At 40.7% G+C, this 24892-nt stretch overlaps 1 protein-coding gene across 1 annotated transcript; it reads left to right on the top strand.

Annotated features, from left to right (window-relative positions):
• Window positions 1-16227: 16227 nt before the first annotated feature.
• Window positions 16228-22834, top strand: SOCS2 (suppressor of cytokine signaling 2). The gene is made up of 3 exons (XM_048500443.1): window positions 16228-16969; window positions 17311-17500; window positions 20777-22834. Exons 2-3 carry the CDS (start codon window positions 17383-17385, stop codon window positions 21232-21234), a joined length of 576 nt encoding a protein of 191 aa, XP_048356400.1. The 5' UTR covers window positions 16228-16969; window positions 17311-17382; the 3' UTR covers window positions 21235-22834.
• The last annotated feature ends 2058 nt before the right edge of the window (window positions 22835-24892 follow it).

Genomic DNA, 24892 nt, shown 5'->3' with positions numbered 1-24892 from the left:
TGCTTACCTCCCAGCTCCCATCTGCGGAGCCATGCAGGGACTTCTGGTTTCAGCAAGGCTCTGGGGGAGAATGAGTGCCTGCTTGCGCAGCTGCAAGTCATGAGAGGTAAGTTTTAAGAAAAAAGATGCACCTCCATGCAAAGGCGGACACCCTGGCTGATGCACTGGCTGTCCTATTAAGAGAAAGAAGATTTTTAGTTACCTATTGTGAAAAGATGCTCTAATTTACTGTCTCCAGGAAACCCATGTTATACAAAAGGATTGTGAAATTTTTGAATAATACAAAATTGAGTAAATAATTTGTTGCTTCAAGACAGGTTAAAAAGAAATGTGTTGTAGCACTTTATGTTAAGAAAGTTCTTGAGCCACAACTGATTTATGCAGATAAAGAGGGATATTTGTTAGCAGAAGTAAAAGTAGAAAATGAAAAAAAAATTTGATTGGGATTTATATAACAAATGATGCTAAGATTATTTTTTAAAATCAGTTGTTTAATAAAATTTCTGGAATGAATTATGCAAACTTTATTATGTTAGGTGACTTCAATAGGTTGGCTGACTTAAATTTAGACAAGAGGCACAAATAATATAGAGATTAAAGAAAGTAAGAAACTTCCCAAAATCTTTTTTGAATCAATTGAAAATTTAAGTTTAGTAGATGCTTGGAGACATATTAATAGTATGGAAAAGGATTTTACTTTTTTTCAGCAAGACCTGGTACATGTTCAAGGATAGTCATGATCTGGGTCTCCAATTAAATATTAAAGGATGTGTTTAAAGCAGAAATATAATCTAATTCTATAACAGATTGTAGACCAGTGATAATAAAAATACGTGGGAAAAATGTAAAAATAGAATACAGATGGGTGCTAAACAATACTTTACTACAGGATTCTGGTATAGCAGAACAGTGCAAAATTAAGATTCATGAATTTTTTGAAATTAAGATTCAAGAAGAATCTAAATGGGGCACTATATGGGACACCTTCAAGGCATATATATGTGGGATTTTTTTTACTGAACTATATTGTTTAAAAATAAAATTAAATAAACTTAAAAATGATACATTAATTTAAAAAAATCAACAGAAAGAAAAAAACTTAAACACCCTAAAGATAATAAGACAATTCAGTGGAACCTAGGTTTTTATTGCCTTCGGTTTTCATCGGTTTCGGTTTTCATCTGTTTTTTTCAGCGAAAAATTTGTCTTGGTTTTCATTGATTTGCCTCAATTTCATCGATTTGCAGTAAGGTGCAGGGGTTTGTGGAGAAAAATCACCCGGACAAAGCTGTTGCAGGGCGTGTCTGCAACTTGTTTAATGACAATGTCTTGCCCCATTTCAGACAAATCTTAAAGAGGCGTCAAAAACAGACCTCTTTGGACAGCTTTCTGGTGCAACATTGGTCCACTGGCTCTGAAGCTGGTTCTAGTGTTATTGTTTGTTACTGTTTTCAGCATTAAACACTATGTTTATTCACCCAAAAATGTGTTTTTGGTATGTTTTTTGGAGTGCCTAGAACAGATTAATTGGATTTACATTGATTCCCATGGAAAAGTTTGTCTCGGTTTTCATTGATTTCGGTTTTCATCGATTCTTTTCGGACGGATTACCAACGAAAACTGAGGTTCCACTGTATATCAATTAAAGATATTAAAGGCACAGTTAGATTTAATGGCATCTGAGGAAATTAGTCAACAAATATTTAAAAGTAAACAAATTAATTTTGAAGACGGGAGTAAAATCTCTAAATTGCTAGCATGAAAATTAAGATAAAAAATCAAGATGGATGACTAAAATTAAAATGAGTAGTGACTTAATTCATGAACAAAGGAAAATAAAAAATAATAATATTGACTTTTTTCAGGATCTTTATAAAGAAGAGGTAATAGAGGGGAATGATAGGAATAACTGTTCAAATGACTGTGACAAGAAAAAATAAAATAGATCAAATAAGCTTGAATCAGTCAATAACAAAATAAGAATTTTTGATAGTTATTTAAAAATTAAAACTTAATAAAACACCAGGACCAGATAGGTTAACAATTTTTCTATAAAACCTTCAAAAATGAAATTTTAGACTTTCTATTCGATTTGTTTAGAAACATAGATATAGAAGACATTCCTAACTCCTTGAAACTAGGAAATGTAACTCTAATCCTCAAGGAAGGAAAAGACAAAACAGATATTGAAAACTTTCGGCCCATTTCAACTTTTAAATACTGATTATAAGATATTTACGGCTATTATAGCAGATAGGCTTTCAAAAATCCTTGTTAAACTAATACACCAGGATCAAACAGGATTTTTACCAGGTAGGTTTATAAAAGATAATGTTAGAGTAGTAATAAATATATTGGATGCATTTGAACAGAAACCAGATAAAGAATTGGCCCTTTTCTTTATAGACTTCCGTAAAGCTTTCAATAGTATTGACTGGAAATTTAAAATTATGATTGTGGGAAAAAAGAGGTTTTGGGGATAGATTTTGTAGTTGTATAAATCAAATTAAAAAATTTCAATGGGCAATATTTATAGTTAACAAGGAACTTATGGATAAATGTCAAATTACCAAAGGCACCCGTCAAGGATGCCCACTCTCCTCTCTCCTCTTTGTATTTGCAATAGAAATTTTGTTAGATACATTAGACAGAAGAAGTGAAAGGTGTAAGAATTTAAAAAATATTTAAAGGACTTATACTGATGATGTTGGGGTTATTATGGAAGATCGAACTCATTCAGTGGCTCAGCTTAGAAATATTTTGTTTAATTTTGGTATGGTTTCTGGATTAAAGCTAAATAAAGAAAAACCTCAGCTTTTAGTCAAAAATATGGATAATGAAAGCAAAAAAAGGTTAGCAGAGATTATAGAAAGCCAAATTGTTGCTAAAGTTACTTATTTGGGGATTAATATATCAAATTCTAATTTAGCTTTAGTTGAAAATAATTATGGAAAATTGTGAAAGGAGGTTAAAAAAACTGGAAGAATTGGGAGAAATTAAATTTGTCTCTCTTAGGCTATATAGCAACCATTAAAATGAATATTTTGCCTAGGTTATTATTTCTTTTTCAATGCTTACCAATGATCAAATCAGAAAAACCTTTGGTGAGGCTGGCCACTGAATCCGCCCCTCTTTGCTGTTTCTGTCGCTCTGTATGTCATCTGCTGATTGAATATCGGCTAGTCCCCTCCCGGGGGTTAATGCTTATTTTTTATTTTAATAATTTTATTTTAATAATAATTTATTTATTGTCTTAATTGAAATCATATGATGTATTGTGTTCGATTGTTTTGTGAACCGCCCTGAGCCCTTCGGGGGTAGAGCGGTCTATTAAATTGAAGGAAGGAAGGAAGGAAGGAAGGAAGGAAGGAAGGAAGGAAGGAAGGAAGGAAGGAAGGAAGGAAGGAAGGAAGGAAGGAAGGAAGGAAGGAAGGAAGGAAGGAAGGAAGGAAGGAAGGAAGGAAGGAAGGAAGGAAGGAAGGAAGGAAGACTGGCAGAAAGAATTTATTAATGTTTAATGGGGAGGAAGAAAACCTAGAATTAAATACAAGGTGATGACAGAACAAAAACAAAAGGGTGGATTGGCATTACCTAACCTGAAACTGTATTTTGAGGCATCATATCTGACATGATTAAAGGACTGGTACTATCTGTCCAGGTCTAGATTAATAACATTGGAGGCTGAAGGATTAAGATTTGAATTACATGCATTCTTATACTATGATAAAGTTAGCACAAATAAACAAAAAATCAGCCATTTTTAAATCATGTTATACGGTTTTCTCTATATAGGGTTTGGAATAAATATAAAATTAAAAAATCTTTGCAGCTGGCTAAGGTAAGGGGGTGGGGGCGAAGCGTCGCCCACACCTCTTCCCCTGAGCGCTGCCCCGCCAGGCCCGACAGAAGCTTTTCAGATGGCTGCTCTTTTTCTAAGGCAAGTGGGTGGGGTTGGGGCACCACAGGGGGTGGGGCCTGTGGGGGGCATGGCCCAGGCACCATCCCCCCCCACACCTCTGCATCTACTGATGTGGATATCACCTCATGAAGCACTATTTGGAAGATATCAGAATACAGAGCGATGGATAAGATATTCGGATATACTTATTAAGATACAGCATAAAGGCAAATTAAATTATGAATTAAAATCATTACAAACCCTTCAAAACAAGGGTTTAAAAATAGATTGGTGGCTTTATCTTCAATTTCAAAGCTGCTTTTGGAAGATAAAACCAGATTCAGGAAGAGAGAGGAAACAAACAAGTTACAAGAAATATTTTTGAAATCAATCAAAATATAATTGGGAAATTTTATAAATTTTGTTTGGACATAGATCAAGAAAAAGAATATATTAAAGAATATATGATTAAATGGGCCAAAGACCTTGGTCATGATATAATGTCAGAGTCTTGAGAATATTTTTGGAAAAATGCTTTAACCTTTACTAAAAGTAATTATGTAAAGGAAAACCTTTATAAGATATGGATGAGATTGTACATCACTCCAGATAAACGAGCTAAAATGTATAAATTTTCTAATAAATGTTGGAAGTGTAATAAATATACAGGTATATTATTTCATCAATGTTGGTTATGCTCAAAAGTGAAAAAATTGAAAATTATACACATAGAAATTTTTAAAATACTAAAAATTAAAATACCATTAAAACCTGAATTGTACTTATTAGGGATGGTAGATTCAAAACTTACCATATCTCAAATTATGTTGTTTCAGTATATGGCAGTAGTGGTTAGATTAATCTGGGCCAAACATTGGAAAGCAAATAAATCACCTTCTAAAACAGAATGGCAAATCAAAACATTTGAATTGGATAAATCAACTGATTTTTAAATAGAACAAGACTCATAACAAAATTGACAAAATTGTTTTGATTATGTTCAAAAACAATTACAACAAAGCTTTAGATTTTGATAGTAAACTATTTATCTGAATGTATGGTCGAAGGCTTTCATGGCCGGATTCAGCTGGTTGTTGTGGGTTTTCTGGGCTGTGTGACCGTGCTCTGGTGGATTTTGTTCCTAACATTTCGCCTGCATTTGTGGCTGGCATATTCAGAGGTGTATCAGAGAAAAGTCTGTTACACACTGTGTCCAGTGAGAAGGGAATGTTTAGTGGGGTATATATTGTTCACCAATATTCCAGTGAAAGACACACTCGCACTCATCAACCAGATTTTTCCAAACAACTTCATAGCTTTGTTTCAACACTGCCTAACAACCAGCTACTTCCAATGGGACAATGATTACTATGAGCAGACAGATGGGGGAGCCATGCGAAACCTCCTCAGCCCCGTGATAGTTAATTTTTACATAGAACATTTTGAGAAACAGCACCCAGAAAAACCCACAACTTGGTTCCAATTTGTGGATGACACACTGGAGCTATGGCAAGGAAGAACTGCTGAATTTTCTGGACCACCTTAACAGCCTCCACCCAAACATCCAATTTACCATGAAAACTGAAAAAGAAGGAAAATTGCCTTTTTTAGATGTCTTGGTCTTTCACAGACCCAACCATCAATTGGGCCACACAGTATACAGAAAACCAACAAAGAAAGTATGTACATAAAAACTCCAAACCTCCCCCCCCCCACAAAAAAGGAGTATAAACAAAACTCTGATAGATCGTGCAAAATGAATTTGTGAACTTCACCTCCTCCCTGATGAAATCAATAATCCAGACTGAGCTCTGCAGGCTAATGGCTACTCCACAACAGAAACCAGAAGAGTTTTAAGACTAAAAGAAACCCAGAGGACTAACAGCCCCCACAGGAAAAATATTTCTACCATACATCAAGGGAATCACGGATCAAATAGGGAAATGAAAAAAAAACATAACCTACAAACAATCTTCAAACCTACCAGAAAAATATAGCAGATGCTATGCTCAGCAAAGGACAAGAGAGACCCCCTCACTTCTGCAGGAGTCTATTCCCTGCAGCTGTGGAAAGGTCTATATAGGAACTACAAAATGCAGCATTCAGACTTGTATTAAGGAGCACGGAGACACTGTCAGCTTAGCCATTCTGGAAAATCTGTAGTAGCAGAACATGCTCTAAACAAAACTGGACATAACATTTTATTTGAAAACACTGACATTCTGGACAGTTCCAAAGGTTACTATGGCAGACTGCACAGGGAGGTCAATGAAATTCACAAACACCAAGACAACTTCAATAAGAAGAGATTTTGAGATTGAGCAAAGCGTGGCTCCCATTACTTAAAAAATGGACTGATAACCCCACCCGCAATACAATGCACTCAATCACACCTTTGCATAGCAAGTTCCATCCAAACACTTAATGATTCCACCCACATGGACAATATATACCCCACTAAACATTTCCTTTCCACTGGACACATTGTGTAACAGATTTCTCTCTGTGATATACCTCTGAAGATGCTGGCCACAGATGCAGGCAAAATGTTAGGAACAAGATCTACCAGATCATGGCCACACAGCCCAGAAAACCCACAACAAACAGTATTTATCTGAAGTTTCTGTTATATAATAGTAGAGATATTTGGAAGTCAAACTATAATTCCTTTCTTTTTTATTACTATATTATGTTGTTTATTTTTTAAAAAATATTGTTAATGCTACATAATATATATGAGTTTTTTTGGTTTCATTTCCTTTTTTGATTGTTGTATTTAATGTTATGTTTGCTTAATAATTAAAAAACAACAACAAAGGTTCCCATTCCAATCCTTTCCTAGAAAAATAGTGACCTGAGGAAATTCTAAGAAAGGAAGAGAAAAGCATGTCAATTAAGTGATCACTTATAGAGACAGATAAAGATTAATAAAATGGAGACTTTGCTGCTTTTTAAAAAATGGAAAATACCATTGGCTATGAATGCAGAGAATGCCCCTTTGCAGTTTGGCATCTGTATGATGAAAGCGCTCTGTATTTTTGCATTGGATAATACAATAGAATGACAACCAATTCAACTTTATACAATTGCCTTGGAATTGTACCTTCTTGTTTTAGATGTGGTAATAGCTCTAGAGAGTACCTGTTTTCATACCTATGCAATTTTACCCCTAGCTGATGGAGTCAGATTAAATGATGGAGTCAGATGAAAAGAAAGGATTCCATGTTCAGTTAAGACTGTAACCCAACCCAGCCAAATAATACTTTACTGTCTCAGTGTTTCAATCTTGAATAAGATACTTATAAGCAAACTGAGGCCCCTTCCACACAGCATAGGCAGAGTTGCATAGGGTTGCAGGTGGGATACAGTAACCCACTTTCCTGTTTACTCATTTGCATGCCTCCATGCAGGCAGCAAACAGAGCCCACGGGACCAATGCGGGTTGCTGTTGTGCCTTCGCACAGAGGCATGGGGTTTTTTGTTACCTCCCTACCCCTACTGCATAGGGCAGGCAGGCATCAACCCTCACAGCCATGCTGCTGTCCCTGGGACACTGTGTGGCTACACAGTGGGACCTCTACAAACACAAGGAAGTGCACTCAATTAAAGCGCTTCCCTGCCAGCCATTAGCTCGTGAGCTGCTGCAACACAAGGTATAACAAGGGGGGGACATGGGGCAGACTCAAATTAGAACTGGGATCCGTGCAAAGCCCTCCCTCCCCCCAAAAACCCCAGGGTTTTTCCCTTCCCAAGCCCTGGTTTATTGGCCCGTGCAGAAGGGGCCTAAGTGACACAACAAACCCAGGAGTCAAATACAGCTTATTTGACCCATTCTGCATAGGGAGACAATTATAAGGTAAAGAGGAAGACAAGATACAACTGGCAACAATATGATGAGGGGTGTGTCAAGTATTTTTGACAACTTTACTGCTACCAGTATTGTTATCTGGATCAATTCTGAGCAACACAAAGCAAATAAAAACAAAATGTTTCTTCTCAATAATATTTATTTCTGATTTAAATAAAATACTGCAAAAAATTAGATTGAATCTACCTGTGCTAACTTCAAAAGGATGGCCACAGGCAGAAATCTACAAATATGCTCTGGTTTCTGTGCTTTTATTTTTTTCCCTCCTCAAAAGCAGTGAAAACAGCATGCAAAAGACAAACTGGGACATTTCCCCTCCCTCCTCCCCCCGCCCCCACCCTCCAGCCCTCAGATTAACATTTTATACTAGCAGAGAAATTCTTGTCCTAGATATTTATGGGAGTTGCCATGTAACACCTGCTGGGATCAGAGTCTCTAGGGCTGTGCTGGCTCAAACTGGAAAAGGAGTGGCAGTTTACATACATCCTGAATTCTAAGAATTACTCGTATTCTGACTGAATTCTGAGAATTCCATTCAGTTAAAAACAAAAACATTTCTATCTAGGGTACCACAGATACCACAAAAAAAATCTCATGAAAATGTGTGCTAAAGCAAATTTTAAAAGAACTCACGAAGTTTGTTTTTCCCCCAACCTTTTTTTTTTTGGCAGTTTCACAATTTAAATGTTTGGCTCATGTTTTTCTTTTCTTTATTTGGGATTAGTTCCACAGTATAAATTAAAGTAGTTTGAGATCCACAACCTTAATATAAGGACCACATGTTTGTTTGTTTACTTCTATCGTAACAAACATGGAAGATAGTTACTAGTAGAATCTTGTCAGCAGGAATCTTATTTTACAAGCTGAGGGACAGAGGCTATGAGGGACATGGCTTACATGGGGAGACCCAGGAATTTTCAGCCCAAATCTGCACAACTCACATGCAAAAACAGCACCAATTTCCCCATTATTTTTAAACCTATTTAAACTTTCTAGGTCTTCCTTGTCCTACCTAGAAACCTCACTTGGTATATCCACCAGGCTGCCTACACCCCATACCATTAACTAGACACACCCAGAGAAACAACACACACCGTCCACCCAGATCATGCATATCCCTATACTTGTTTCTTCACCCCCTCACCAGTTCCCACAGTCTCCTGTTATTTTCTTTTCTTCTTCGCTCCCAAAATCTTGCCTATCTTGCAACACGTCATTTCCTGTCTAAATGTCTGCAACACCCAATCTCTTCAGTTATAGGCAGAAGCTTTAAGAGAACCCTAATCTTGAGTGTTTAGAGATCCATTAGCAACACTGTACACAAAACTGCACTGCAACCCATATACCCAGTTCAAACAACAAAGCACTGTGGTGTTGTGGGTTTCCCAAGTTGTATGGCCATGTTCCAGTAGCATTTTCTCCTGATGTTTCACCTGCATCTGCAGCTGGCATCTTCAGAGGATCCCATGAAGATGCCAGTCACAGATGCAGATGAAATGTCAGGAGAAAATGCTACTGGAACATGGCCATGCAACCCAGAAAACCCACAACACCCTAGTGATTCCAGTCATGAAAGCCTTCGACAATACATTGAACAAAGCACTGTGTTATCATATCGTGGAAGGCTTTTGTGGGTTTTCTGGGTTCTGTGGCCATGATCTGATAGTTTCTAAAGTTTTGCCCACATCTACGCCTGGCATCTTCAGAATCATGTTATGGTAAGATGCATCCTGCTCTATGGTACAGAGAGAGACACATCTTACCACAGAGTCAGGCACATCTGACCCTGAAGATACCAGCCATAGATGCAAAAGGCTACCCAGCCCAGAAAGCCCACAACAACCTATGACCAAGTCCACTAACTTTTAGTAAAAGTTCTACAGTATAAATTAATGCAGTAATCTGGGACTCACAGCCTTAATACAAGAGTTTGTTTACTTCTATCATAACATGCAAAATATGCTACTAGTAGTATAATGTCTGCAGGAATCTTATTTTACAAGCAGAGGAATGGGGGTTGTGGGTAGGTGGCTTATTTGGGGAGATCCAGGAATTTTCGACCCACATCTGCACAACCCACATGCAAACACTGCACCAGTGTTTCGCCACATCTGTGGGTGGCATCTTCAGAGGCATGTCATGGTAAGATGTATCTGCCTCCATTGTTGAATCCCCATGGTCAATTAATCGTGTGATACTCATGCGAAATGTCCAGGTTTCAGGAAGAACTCCCCACTGACTGATTGCCAAACATGGGTTCATCCCAGTTCTGGTGCTCCCCCTTCTCCTTATCACGTGTTTTTTAAGAACCTGCATGTAAGTGCACCTTTTTAAAACATACGTGCCGAATCCAGATTGGTGGGGAGGTTTGGGGTTTCAATTTAGATTTAATTTCCCATAGTTGGAAGTGACGTGGAGCCTTCCAGCTAATCAGAGTGCAGTAGGCTGTGTGCGATTCCCGTGCAGCCCCTTTTTTTTGTTTTGCTCCAGCGAAGGCTACATTGAAACGTGGCTGCATGGAACGTGATTTCTGTGCCAACTGTTAACTAAAATTAGACTTTTGTGCCAGTGCAGCTGCCTGGGTAAAGAGTTCTGATGCCACACATAAACGTAGCTTAGCGCAAAAAACAGCTATTGTCATCTATGCATGCGCATGATGACATAGCTGCGCAAAAAAAAATTTTTTTTAATTCCCACCCCGACACAGTGCAACAGCCAATCAGGACAAGGAAGAAAGAGCCACTGAGCAGATAGAACATTTGATCGCGCGATCGTGGGGAGTGCTGCACTGTTTGAAAGCATGACAGACATGGAGGTCTTCACAGTGGTGGAGGGCCAAGGGGACGGGGGGCATCGTGCACCGGGCACATGCCTGGGGGCGCAAAATCACCCCATGGCCCCTCCCCCTTTCTCCTGTGCCCCCCCCCCCCCCGCAGCCCTCCCGCAGCGCCCCCCCTTTGCGGCACACACACACACACCACCCTCCTTCCCACACTTACCTACATTCCTTTTCTTTTTGTAGTACTTTTTGAGGCTGAAAAAAGCGGCCTACTTACAGTCCAGGGGGAAAACTGCCTGAGGAACTACAGTTCCCAGGAGACCTTGGGGCTCACAAGGTCTCCTGGGAAGTATAGTACGTCAGGCAGCTTTCTCCTTTAACTGTAACAGGCCTGCCAGCCTCAAAAAGTACTACAAAAAGAAAAGGAACCTAGGTAAGTGTGGGAAGGGGGTTGGGGGTGTGGGTGTGCAGCGGGGCGGGGGGAGGCAGGGGGACAGAAAAAACACTCTGCGCACCGGGCACAGTTTGGCCCAGCTATGCCTCTGGGTCTTCATCACACACACGCTGCAGTGGGGAGGGTGAAACCGTGAGGAAAAGGTGCAGTTTCTTTTGAAACCTGGGCCCCTTCCGCACACGCAAAATAATGCGTTTTCAAACCACTTTCACAACTGTTTGCAAGTGGATTTTGCCATTCTGCACAGCTTCAAAGAGCACTGAAAGCAGTTTGAAAGTGCATTATTCTGTATGTGCGGAATGAGCCCTGGTTGTATCCGGCTTTAATTTCTAAATGGGGAAATGGCCCAAGGCACAGAGAGAAACACATCCTACCAAGGAGACAGACACACCGTACTGTGACATGCCTCTGAAGCTGCCAGTCACAGATGCAGGCAAAACATTAGGAGGAAATATGTGCAGCAAAAACTACCAGATCAAAACCACACAGCTTAGAAAACCCACAACAGCCTATTTTACTAGCCTGCGACAAAATCCACTAAGTTTTAGTAAAACTGGAGAACACAGAATTCACTGGCAGTAAACTCGACATAATTTTCAGGAATGAGTCAAAACCAATCACAGCAGCAAAGCTGCTTGTTTGTGGACACATTTTGCTTTCTTTTCCTTGATTATGAAAAACATTTTTACTTAAGTAAGTAAATGTGGTCAGCCCTAACAATCTTCTGATGCCTTCCAGTGTCAGTGGAAAAAGTTGCAAATGCCATGCACATTCTACATCAACTTTTCAAAAGGAGCCTGACATCATTTGCATTTATGCATCAGATAGGTATCCTTATCCATGCTCCAAGAACTCAAGACAACATACAAAAGACTGAAATACTTTCATTTTGCTATCTTAGAAGCCTGTAGAACAAGTCAGGCTACAAGAGAGTGACTTTCCCAAGAACAAGTGGGAAGGGGCTGTGGCTCAATGGCAGAGCATCTGCTTGGCACACAAGCACCATTCATAACAACGCACTGGCTTCAAAAAAGATTCCTGCCATATTTCTCATAACAGCGCATGAAACACTGCTCTGAGCCTTCATTTCCATAATGAACTGGGACAAGCTTTTATCTCCAGTCCAAGAAGAAAAAGCACTTTTTACTGAGAGCTCTAAACCTTTTCTCTGCAAATCTGTGACTCATTAGTAAGGCTTTGGTCAAACTTTCCTCTCTTCATATTATTTCGGCTTTTGCAACGTTTGATGTTCCCTTGCATACTAAAATACTTAATAGCCCAGGAATTGACCAGTAGATGTATTGGCCCCAGAAGCTTAAAAAAACAACAACCTCCATTTCATTTCAAATTTGAAATGCTTAAATGTACTTAAAGTTTTAGAGGGGATGGGGGGAGCGGTCTGTCTTTTCCAGAATAAGAAATCAACTTGCATTTTTAAAAACTCTTTCAAGACCTAATTATTCATGAAAGAAAAGGTCAATACTGAGTGACACTCAGCCTCAAATTCACAGTGTTCCAGGTGCTTAAAGTGAGGGGCCGGACCCATTCAGCATTCATGAAGTAGTAGGGAGGAAGAGGATCCTGAGGCAAGTGATGCCTGCTGCCTCGTGGAAGATATGGGGTAACTTTGACAAGAAGATTAAAGGGATCCTGCAGGGATCCCCATTCCCATTGCCAGCAGCTCAGTTAAGCACTTCAATCAACACCTGGAGAGATTCGTTGGCCGAAGCTGAAAAGCTACTTTCTTCCCACAAATGTCCCTACACGCAGGCAACCCCTGCCTTCTAGATTACTCTATGAGGTTAGAGGGACCCTGAAGTTATAGTAAAGGTGAGGCAGAGATCAAAAGGTAATACTGACTATGTTGAAACTCTGATCATAGTCACAAGCAGATCACAGTTCCAGAGCTGCCACTGGACCCTGCTAAATGCTTAAGTACCTGCAAAATCCTGCATTAGCCTTCCATGATCGGCCCAATACTGACTGTTGCAAAACTATATAGTATGGGCTTGATCTCTCATGATATTTCAGATACAGGAATGTGTTTCTTAAAACTTCCTGTATATTTTTATATAGTTGACTTCAGTGACCTGACGTAATCATCCACCATTTAACCCTAATCATAATTTTCTCAGCCAGTGACTGGAACAGTTTATCAGAACCAAATATAAACAAGAACTATAGACAGTCATGTCGATCTGCAGACAGAAAATGCCCAACACCAGTCTCCAAAATCCAGCGTTCAAGACAGTGCAGTTGTATTTCACTGGACTGGATGTTTTGTACAAAAAAAAAGTGATGGGGAAGAAAACACAAGGGTTGAGAACGTGAGAACATAGGGGAAATAGTCCCCACTCTCTTTGGTGTCTAGCCTTAAGTTTGATATTTTGGTTGGTCCTAAATAAAAAGTTGTTACATAAGCTTCACTTTAAAAAAAAACCACCCAAAGAATTACGAGGAAACCAGTTTTGCAGCAGCATGAATCTCAAGATTCAGTTTATATTTTTAATATTATTAGTATACAAAATAGACAAAGGCATAATTTTAATATAAGACTTTAATAATAATTGTTTTGCCTCAGAATAAACTGCAGAATTTTTTCAAGATGAATCAGAATACCAGATGGAAAAATAAAAGCCTTTGCAACTAGACCATGTTAAATGCCATCTTTCCCAGAAACCAATTTGTTCCCAATGTTGTGATCCAGTTTTGAAGCTTTATTTTAACAGCAAAATCCAGGTTTCCTGTTTAAAACAATTTTACTCATTTTTTTAGACAAATATTGTTCTGAGAGAGAAAATTCACTTCTCTTGAACACTACTGTTACCCAAGGTGGAGACACAGTCTCTCAATATAGTGGGGATTATTATTATTATCATTATCATCATCATCATTATTATTATTATTATTAATTCAATTTCAGTATACCGCCCCATCCCCAGAGGACTCTCTTAGCTTAAAGCAGACTGCTTATTAATGTTGTGGGAGGCTGGGTAAGGAATCTTTAATACCAGTGTATACAAAGATCAGCTGTCAGAAGAAAATCCACAGAGAGGAATATGATGCAAATTTGACAATCTTTATTATAGGGATAAGGGGTTTACCAGCATTTGATTCAATTCGATGAACACACACAGAGAATCAATAAGATATAGATAGGTTGGAAAATAGATTTGGAATAGAAAGAGGTATAGGATACATGGGTAATACGACCTGATTGCAATGTGAAGAAGATCCAGGGTTCAAAGCCAAATGGTCAGTGTTTGGTTCCAGGGGGTAAAGCATTGGACACAGCAACAAAGACAGAAAAGTGCCAGTGGCACTGGTCAACTGGTCCTTCAGGGAGTAGGATATTTATAAGGTGAAGGACTACCTTTGGGGGATGTCAGGACAACCTCTGGGATGTATCTGGATTAATTGTTTGAGAAACAACAATAGAGTGTATTGTAACGTGCTCAGAAGAAGATAATTACAGAAGGGAGAATCTGAGTTAAGATAATCAGGGGAGGCAATGACATCAGGAGTCTTCTTGTGGCTGGAAATGAGTATCCATTCAGCAGGGTTACTGTATCATGTTGAGGACACACTCTTCCTTGGCTGTGGAGCTGAAAATGTGCTGATATGGCAATCAAGCTGAGAGAATGAGAACAGGAAAACATTTCCTGGAAGTTCCTTGCAGGAAGACCTGGCTATTGCCAAAGAATGGGCTCCCCATCTCTGTAACACCAACATCACCCTTTAGGCTAGCACGCAAGCAGGGTTACCTGTGAGTAAGCACCCCCCCCCTATGCCAGGGCACTATGGTAACACTACTGTGTTTTTTTTAAAAAAAACCTTCAAATCATTTTGCTTCTTTCAACCAAGAACTGACATATTCTACCCAAAGTCATCACAGTGAAACATCAACCAAAGAAGTGAAAGTTACTCAAGAATAATTCATAGAATTGTTAACAGTAGGAGGAGTGACATGTTTTTCATTAGTATTTCTGATCTGTAATCTAGCCCTCAACAGTGCAGTCCTAAAAACACTAAAACTTAAAAACCATGTGACTCCTATGTATATGTACTCAGAGGTAAGTTGCACATTTACAGTGCAATCCTAAGCATTACTATCAACAGCCTTACAAGAGTATGGTTGTTTAGGATTGCACTGCTAGACAGACTTCCAAGTATATTAGGTCACAGCCGTACGCAGTTGCAAGTTGTATTACTCATTCTTTAACCTTTTACTATTAGCACACTAGTAAGACGGAATGGATAGTTATGATCTGTTGAAGAGAGCTTTGATTTTTAATCACTAGTAAGACGGAATGGATAGTTATGATCTGTTGAAAAGAGCAGTCAATAAATAAATTCCTTCTTCTGCATTTCAGTTAAGCAAAACCCATCTAAAGTAAAGTCACTGGGGCTTATTCCCAGGAAAAATGTTGTTACCATTGCAACCTCAATTTCCCGCTGTCAACACTAACTTTTACTTTAAATAAAGTTCTACTTGTTCAACACAATTCATTTCCCACCCAAGCAAACAAGATTATCCACTGCAAAAGGTTATCAGTTTCCTCTGAATATAATTGGGTATACTGGGAAAGTGCTTTAGCTACCACATGCCCCCCAGTCTTCCCTCACCAACGTTAACCTTGGGAGTTTCACTCTGAACAGACTACCCATACAACTACATGCAAATCTCAACAGGTGGACAGAGGGGGAAACTATATGATGGGCAGGAATCTTTCACGTGTACAAAAAAACTACGAGCCACCATGTCAGACACGCTTTTTTTCTGGAAAGAAAGCTCTTCACACAACCTGACCGTCAGTCATTATCTTGTGTGTGCATTGTGCACATATGATGATATGATATTACACCTGCCATGTCCACGATGGACACGCACCGGCAAGATGATGGTGGTTTATATCAAACAAACAAAGCACGCGTGTGCATGACGAACACGTGTGGCTGGCTGGCGACCCTGCGTATTGGCTGGAGGTCATTTCCTACTAAGTACAGAAATAATTGTCCCGTTTGAAGGAACCCTTCCCCGACCACAGTCAGCCCGAGCCGCAGAATGCAACGCCTGCCAACCCACAGGGCGGCGGCACTCCCTGGCTGGCGCAAACAGAACAGCCCCGGCATTGCGCCTTCACAGCGGGCCCCGTCAGCCAGAAGCCCTGGCGGGGCGGGCGGAGCGGCTGCTGCTGCTGCCCGGCGGCTGAGTGAGCTCGTTTTGGCAAAGGCAGGAGGCCAGTGGGCTGGGCGAGCTGCTGTGAAGGGCGACGGCGGTTTATTGTTGCAACCACAAGGCAGCTCCCTGCAGCGGCCCTCTTGTGCAAAAAGGGAAAAGCAGCGCGGCGGGGCGGAAACGAGGACGACCCAGGAGCGGCTGTAAACAGCCAGGCCCCATTTAAAGCCGAGGCGCGGCCGCCCCGGCCCGTCACGTGACGCGGTTCCTGGAAAGTTCCTGGAAAGCGGCCTCTGCCTTCCTCCCAGGCGAGCGAAGGAGGCGCCTTCCCCGCCCCCGCCATTGATAGTGGGCCGCGCGCCAGGAGCCTCCCGCCCGTTGGGTCGCCCGTCTGAGGCCGACAAGCAGCAGCTGCGGGGCTTCTTCTTGCACGCAGCCTCCGGGGCTGAGCCAAGCCCCGAGGCGGCGCTGCGTGTCTCCCACTCCCCGCGCCTGCTGGTCGGCGGTCCCCTCCTCAAGCCAGCCGGTGTTTGCTCGCTCGGCGCCACCGCGTCACAGGAGCCGTCCCTGCCCTCGCTAGTCCCCGAGTAGCCAACCTGCGCTCGCCTTCCCTTCCACTGCCAGAGCGGAGCGCGAGCCGGGCGCCCTTTGCCTGCTGCTGGGTCACAAAGCCTCCCCTTGGCAGGCTGGCCGGCCGAGCGCCTTCCCCGCCCGGGGCAGCCCTGCCAAGCGAGCACCACGCAGAGGCCACCAGCACCAAGCCCCGCAGCCAGCCCTCAGGGGAGGGGAAGGTAAGCGTGGCGGGGCCGGTGCGCCGGGGCCGCCCACCGCCGGTTTCCTCGACAGCAGCCCACCCGCCTGGAAAGCGTCGCCCCTCGCAGCAGGCAGCCAATGGGCTGGGGCTCCAGCAGCTGGATCCAGGTGGCGGGCGGGCGGGCGGGCGAGCGGGCAGCACATCCTTCCTTCGTACTTTGAAGGGGCTGGCCGGCTGGGCGGGGTGGGGGCCAGAGACGACGACCTCTCCCGTTGGGGCCAGGAGCGGCGGCCGGCCGCCCGGCGCCGCTGGCGGGGGAATGCGCGGTGAGCCGCTCCACCGGGTGGCCCCTGGCTCAGTGCCGCTCTTGACTTGCAGGTGGCGGCCGCGGCCGGGATCCCGATGGGCTGGGACGGCGGCCAGGGCCTGTGCTGAGGCCTCTGCCCACCCATGACCCTGCGCTCGGCCGGATCCTCCGAGGGCGCCGAGCGGACTGGCGGGGCGGCGGCGGCGGAGCCCGCCGAGCCGGATCGTCTGTGTTCTGCCATGCGGGAGCTGAGGCGCTCAGGTAAGCCCGAGCCAGGGCAGGGAGGGAGGAGACGCCGCATCTTTCCCATCTTTCTCGCGCAGGAGGAGCTGCTGCCTTCGAGGCCGGAGCGGCGTTTGGCTGCCGGGGGCCACCTGCCAGGCTAACCGGCGTACGTACAACTGGCCGCCCCGGAGACAAACGCTCCGGCAGAAGCGGAGTGGCGGGAGGAGGAACCCCCGTGCGCAGATCCGAAGAGGAAAGCAGAGGTGTCCCGGAGTCAGCTTGGGACGGGCGCAGAGGGGAAGGCGGATTGTGCCGCGGAACTAAAGTGCTTCCCTCCCCGTTTGAATGCGATTTGGCCCCTGCGCGCCGCGGAGCCCTCCTTGGCTGGGACCCGGGTTTTGTTCCAGGCCGCCCTTCTTCTTCACTCTGAAGAGCTTCAGGATTTGGGTACCAGACCCGTGAGCCGAAAAGAAGGACCGGAAAGAGCCCACGTGGCGCTTTGTGCAGGCGTCGGTGAAAGCGAACGAGTCCGGCTCTGCGCTGGGCAACTTAACTGGTTGAAGTGACAACTTGGAACTAGTGCCTGACTTTGAAACTTCCGATTGAGAGGGGTAGTTGTGTGTTGAGTCTAAATTCGGATGGTTTGAATGAAGCGACATTAAATTCCTGGAAACGTAGGACAGGCTTCTCAAGAGGTCCAGAATTGCTGAAGACTTTCTAGGAAGGAAGAGCAGTGCTTTGGAAATGGTTTAATTTTTTTCAGGCTAGCACTCCAAAGAGCTGTCTTGCTTCGTGAAGATACTAGTTCAATGCTTTGTAGCTTATCTCATTCTACATTTTCCCCGAAATAGATTTAGCTAGAATTTTATTGTTTTATTATGGTAATTGTATTGCGCTTCAGGAACGGAATAGTTGTACTTTTAACTAGAAAGGCAAAATGTCTTGTTAAATGGTAGAATTTGTTACAGATGTGAGAGAAAATATGGTCATTTCAAACATTTAAAGTGATTGCAGAAAAGTAAAAGTCCTTCTCCATTTACTGTGACTTTGTTTTCTATAGGATAAACAAAGCAGCATAATTTTCTTGGACTGTAATTACTTTCTTTGCCTTTAAGTATCTGAAAAAGTTTTGTCTCGTGGAACTTGTTAGTTTTTAAGGAACCACTTCATCTTCTGTTTTGTTTTGCTACTGTAAACTAACAACTACTCCATTGTAATTACTTTTGCATTTCTCTATAAAGCTTTGCTGAAACTGTTTTGCTGGCATAGTTTCCACAGATAACTTCTATATTCAGGGATACTTTGAAATTAAAGTAGTTTTTTTGCAGGTACTATTAAAAATAATAAACATTTCAGTATGGGACACAAATGATAGCACTTTTACCATTCAGTTCCATAGAATTTAATGGGGCTTGCTCCCAACTACAGTCTTAATTTACAAATCACTAGGTTTTGTCTTCAAGGAGATAATTTTTATTCCTGTTTTACAGATACAAATCTCAACACAGCCTGAATCAGTGAGTTGTTCATGGTTAACCATGACTCATTGGGGTGTTTTTTAAAAAATTTTAAAATTATTTTTCAACACTTTATAAACAAGAGAAAGAAAAAAAGAAGAGCAAATAATACAAAACAGACATGATTACATTAAAAAAAAGAAATATCTACCCCTCATATTAAGTACATGTTGCATAATGGATTCCAATATGACATTTTCTAATTGTTAGAGAGACTTTATAACATTTTAAAATATTTATCATTTATATACTTCTAAGCATTTTTACTAATCCATTAATTATATCTTAAACATTGAAGATCTCTGTATGCTGTCACCCAGAGAGATTCTGCAAACCTTAAAAAGCAGACTTCTAGAACAGGAATACCATATCTTGTTGGGGCAAGCAAATAAATCATGCTCACCCCTTTCTGTCGGAATAGTACCAGAACAGGGGCACATACCCAAATATCTTGAACTATTAACTGAACCCCAACAGAGGTGGATTATTACAAGGGCCAGATGCAGTACTTTTCTATCGGCCATTACAAAGGGTCACTACCTATCTATCCCTCTCCAGGATCGGGTCTGTTCACACTGTAAAAACCAAGTGGAGACTCTTGCTCACATTATACTTGACTGTCCAAGATATGTGGGTATTAGAAATTTTATCTCCTGGGCTGGTCTTAGACAAATCTGAAAGAGACTCTGACAACTCTGTTGTGGAGCTTTTGTTAAATAATACAAAGGCACATAGCCAAAGTGACAGTGACAGAACTTTACAAGTGACAGAACTTTCTAAGTAACGTCCAATGCTAGATACAGTTTATCTGTCTGTGTTTTGAATGTACTTTTGATTTGTACTTCAGAAATGTCTGTAACGCTCTGGAGCCTATTTTAATATGCCTAATAAAGGTTGCTGCATTGTATTGTATATCTTAAACATTGTTAAATTCCAGACTTTGAGATATTTTGTTTTTACATGGTCAGGTTGATTTGAAAAATAAGGACTCCATTTCTCCTCAAATTCATCTTTTGTACATTGATTCACAAGATTAATTAGCTTGGCCATGATAGCATATTATCTGATTTTATCCTCCCAGCATTCTATTGTGAGGCCTTTATCAGATTTCCAGTTTGTTGCAATTATAATTCTTGCGGCAGTTATTAAGTGCCAACACAGTTAATTCAATTTCTTAGGAAGCTTTTCTGGTAGTATACCCAACAGCATTGTTTTTGCAGTGAGAGGAAATTTAAATTTGATTATCTGTATCCTCTTATGTATTTCTATCCAGAATGTCTTGGTTTTTTTATAAGTCCACCACAGATGGGAAAAAAAAGTTCTAACCTCTTCATTACATCTCCAGCAAATACCGTCATGTTGTTTAGTCATCTTCTTAACCATTTCAGGTGTCATATACCATCTAAAAACATTTTATATCAGTTCTCCTTCAGTATCTGACTTGCAGTGAATTTAATGTTTTTAGTCCATAATGATTCCCACTGTTGAAAAGTTATCTCTTCCTTGAAGTTTTGCATCCATGTTTTCATGCATGTTTTCACTTGCTCCATTTCTGTTTCCATTTTCAGTAGAATCTTATATATTCTGCCCATCAGATTTTGTTTCTGTGTTATCTTTTTTCAAAATCAGACTCATCAGGGTGTTGAGCTCCATTTTGGGGTCTCACAATGGCTAAGGCCAAAATTCTTCAATGCAGCCAACTTTTGGGCAATTCATGCTACTTTTTCTGATAGAATTCACACTTTAAAAATTGTTATGATCCTTGAATAATTTTTGTTTTTTGCTCTTGAATCAGGATGGTACTGGGGTAACATGAATGTTGCAGAAGCCAAAGAGAGATTACAAGATACTTCTGAAGGGACTTTCTTGGTCAGAGACAGCTCGCACTCGGAGTATCTGCTTACTATTTCAGTAAAAACATCAGCGGGACCTACAAATCTACGCATAGAATTTCAAGATGGGAAATTCCGACTGGATTCTATTATCTGTGTTCGATCCAGGCTCCGGCAGTTTAATAGTGTGGTCCACCTGATTGAATACTATGTTCTGATGTGCCAGGACAGAAGTACTGCCACTGAGATGCCTTGTAATGGAACAGTTCATCTTTATTTGAATAAACCCCTCTATCATTCAGTTCCCTCTCTGCAGCACTGCTGTAGAATAGTTATTAACAAGTACACAAAAGAAATCCAGGAACTTCCTTTACCAACAAGACTAAAGGAATACTTGAAAGATTATCAATATCAGGTATAAGTATATCATCTACTCTGCCACAAGAATCCTATTTTATGAATTGGGTCAAAGACCTGAGCATTCAGCTGCACAAATGTGTCATGTAAGTTGCTGTCAAAATGATAACTGTGATAGTCTGTGGAAGGGGGGGGGGGGGCAGCATGTAATGTTCCACAGTCAGACATAATTTCACAGTCATGTTGATGCTTCTTCAGAGTGATTGGTCTCTGAGAGAATGGAGAAAGTGTCTGGGAAGACATACTACAGGAAAGTAAGCTGCAACTGAGGGGGATGTTTATCATCTCTTTTGCTCTTAAAATAGGCCCTCCTGTCCTCCACTCCGCACAACATGTGCTTCAGTCAACTCTGCCAGTCATATTTAGTTGGGACTTGACAACCCAAAACAGTTTTTACGTTCTCAGCACCAGTAGATCTTTGTTATTGTCAGTAATGTCTTAAGCATTTTTTACACATATCCATGAGACTTGTTACAAAAGCAACCACTAGTGTAGCAGGGGCAGAATGCCTGTTTTTCCAGCAACTAGAAAATGTGTTTTGTTTGAGCACTGGGGAAGTACAATATCAGTGCAACAGAAAAGCTAAGGTGAGAGCAGTTTGGATCTTATGCAGGAAATGAGTAGCAGCTGTGTATTGTGGAACTATGGTTCCACAATAGACCACAGATCTTGGGACATGACCCTTCAGGTAGTACAGATAGTGGCATAGGAATTTTGTTGGTTTATAGGGAATGGGTTGATTGCTGGATTGCAAGTCAATGTAGTATTCTTTATAATATGTTCCTCAATTTTTATTTTTATTTGTTCACCCAACTGGTACCGTGCTCATTTTTCTTTACGTCAAAACATCATACCACCTTAGAGGTTGTGCTTTATTTCACAATATTATTGCGCCAGAGTGCCCTTTCCTTTTTTGAAAATTTCATTGAGCAACCCTGTCTGCATGTCCATGTCTTATGAAACATATGGTCCTTACTATCCATATTTACTCAGAAGTAAGTGTGTTTAAGGTTGCTGTCTCATTGGACAATCACATGTGGCTGACTTCTAAGTCGATACATTTAGGATTAGACTGTGAGGTGTCTAATTACATTGAATTGGAGAATTAACAAGCTCTGCTCTGTTTGCATTGAGCCATGATCATCTCCTTTCTATGCATAGTACTGTACTACATGTAGTAATCTGGTAAAAAGAGTTCTGTTCCAAAAGAATTTCAGGCCTGGATAAAGAAGCACTTCAGTATCTTTTATGAAGGCCTAGTGGGTCCCTTGTACAATAGGATGATATATCAATTTTTTTAGGCTATGTACCAAAAGCCTCCTTTTTGTTATAGGTCCAATTATTGCCTATAATATGCCTCCCTTAAATGAGGCTTTATAAATTCCTAGACTGCAGTCTTGCAGTTGCTGTTTCCATTCCATGCCTGAACATGGATAGGGGCAATTATGACTAGTTTCTACAGTGTAGAATTTTTTTTCTATTTCCTTGAAATGGAATTGAGTTTGCCTGTTTTAAAGATTGTGTGTTCATGATTGTAGCTGTCTGATTTCAGACTGTATTCAATAAAGTGATGTAACTGCAGAAGCTGTAGTTCTTTGATGGTATTTTAATGTCCCCTGAGGCACCTTGTAGAATCTTAAAAGCAACATTTTTGTTAACTTTACCTCCACTCATCTTGTTTGAGAAAGACCCGAGTTTTAGTAAATTACTGCTGAAGGCTAGTATTATTACATGGTGCACTAGTCAAACTGTAATGTTCTGTATAATTCTTCTGCAATTTATTTAAAAAGTACTTTACCAGTCATGTTTATCTTCACATCAGTATTGAAGTTTAAAACTGTCATGGATATAATTAAATTCATAAATGATACCACTGCGTAACATCTGAAAATTGAACCCACTATGGCTTTACTGTGGGATAGTGTTAGTATCAGGGTGGATTTAAATCTCAATTTAAATAACCAGTCAGTCAGACTAGAGTTAAGTCATGGTTTTCTGGCATAATCGTAATGTTGGTATAATCTTAATGTTTACAGCCATGCTGGTACAATCTTCATGTTTACAACCAAATTAAGGTTTCATTTTTAGCATAACATTTCAGATTAGTGTTACAGTAATCTATTAAAAATACTGATGGGTTATACTACTATAAATGCCTAGATAGATAATTATGAAATTACTGCAAGGTAAACCATCTTCTGTTCCATTTGGGCCACCAGGTCTTGCATTTCTTTGCTGCAGTGTTTGCATTTTGCCTATATGCTTGCCTTACCCATAGCTAGAAGAACTTCAAAATATTCCCAAATTAGGTCTTTTTTACAGCCTGCTGCCATTATAGGTTTTCTCTTCCAGGGAGAAAAGATGACAAATCTCAGGCTATACACACAGAGGCTTCTGGGGTATTTTGCTCAAAGTGTTTCACTTTAATTTTATTTCTTGTCCTTTCTTCCTCACACTTAGATACATGTGCAGATCTTTTCCACTCCAAATAATTTTTTATTCATTCACCTTCTTGAAACTTAGCACTTAAGAGGTAAGGGGTTGGTTCCATTTACATAGATTTACAAAAGAAAAATGAGAGTAAGATCTTTTTCTCAACTCAATTTTTGTAACATTTTTTGTTGTGGAGAAGAGGCATATTATCTCTGCAGACACAAATTCACAGTTTTAAGAACTGTAAAACCAAGCCTCTGTGATAATATCTTCTAGACAGAAAAACTGTCCATAATAATTTTATAGAATTTTATATAATTTTATACAGTGTCTTTCTAATCCTCATTTCATGATGAATAACATTTGGCCTATAATGTATCTTAAACAAATAGATTTTTCCTCAAAAAGCATTTAATTTTTTTTAAAACATTGATTTAAATTTTAAAAATCTGATTTTAAAGATCACTGATTTTATCTACCATTAGAATCCTGAGATTTTATTTATTCTTTTTCCCTGTTTATAGAGATAAATTTGAATATGAGATGATGACAAAAAATCTTCAGAACTATTCAAATTGCGCCATATTTTATCAACAGCTGTCTCCCAAACTTCTGTATAAGAACAAAGGATAGAAGCCACTTTGCACATGCACAGTGATATCAGTATGGCCAACAGCAGTTTCTATATCCACTGTCTAAAATAAATCACAAAGGCAATTAAAGAATTTGTTCTTGGTCATATCTATTATCACAAGGTTGATGCATTATAATTAGGGGCACCATAACTGGGTTTTTATAGTCTCTTGGAAAAATAGAGAACCTTTGTATGTCCATGAGATTTAAGATATAAGGCCAACTGGAATTAGAGGAACATGCTGAGATCACTTCAGAATCCTAAGGGACACATTCATTTGTCAGTGCGGACAACAGTCCAATGAGCCTTAGAGTCAAGGGTGTAGCGAGAGGGGGCTCTCCTTGGGTGGGAGTACAGGCAAAGCCCCTCACCCCAATTAGAATCTGGTGTCTCTGTAGCCTCCACAGTTCTTCCTCACTGAGGAAGAGCTGTGGAGGCCATGCTGCAGCACTGGATCCCCCTGCCTAGAACCCAGCACCCAGAATCCAGTGATTCAGTGGTGCTTCTGCAGCCCTTCCTCAATGAGCCCTTTGCTCAGCTTGGCACTCCTCTCTGACTTCTGCCATGCTGTCCCAACATGGCTTCCGCAATCTTT

Source organism: Sphaerodactylus townsendi, linkage group LG06 (assembly GCF_021028975.2).
Source record: "Sphaerodactylus townsendi isolate TG3544 linkage group LG06, MPM_Stown_v2.3, whole genome shotgun sequence".
Classification (NCBI taxonomy): domain Eukaryota; kingdom Metazoa; phylum Chordata; class Lepidosauria; order Squamata; family Sphaerodactylidae; genus Sphaerodactylus; species Sphaerodactylus townsendi.
Note: the sequence above shows the minus strand (reverse complement) of the source record. Positions and strands in the feature narration are given on the sequence as shown.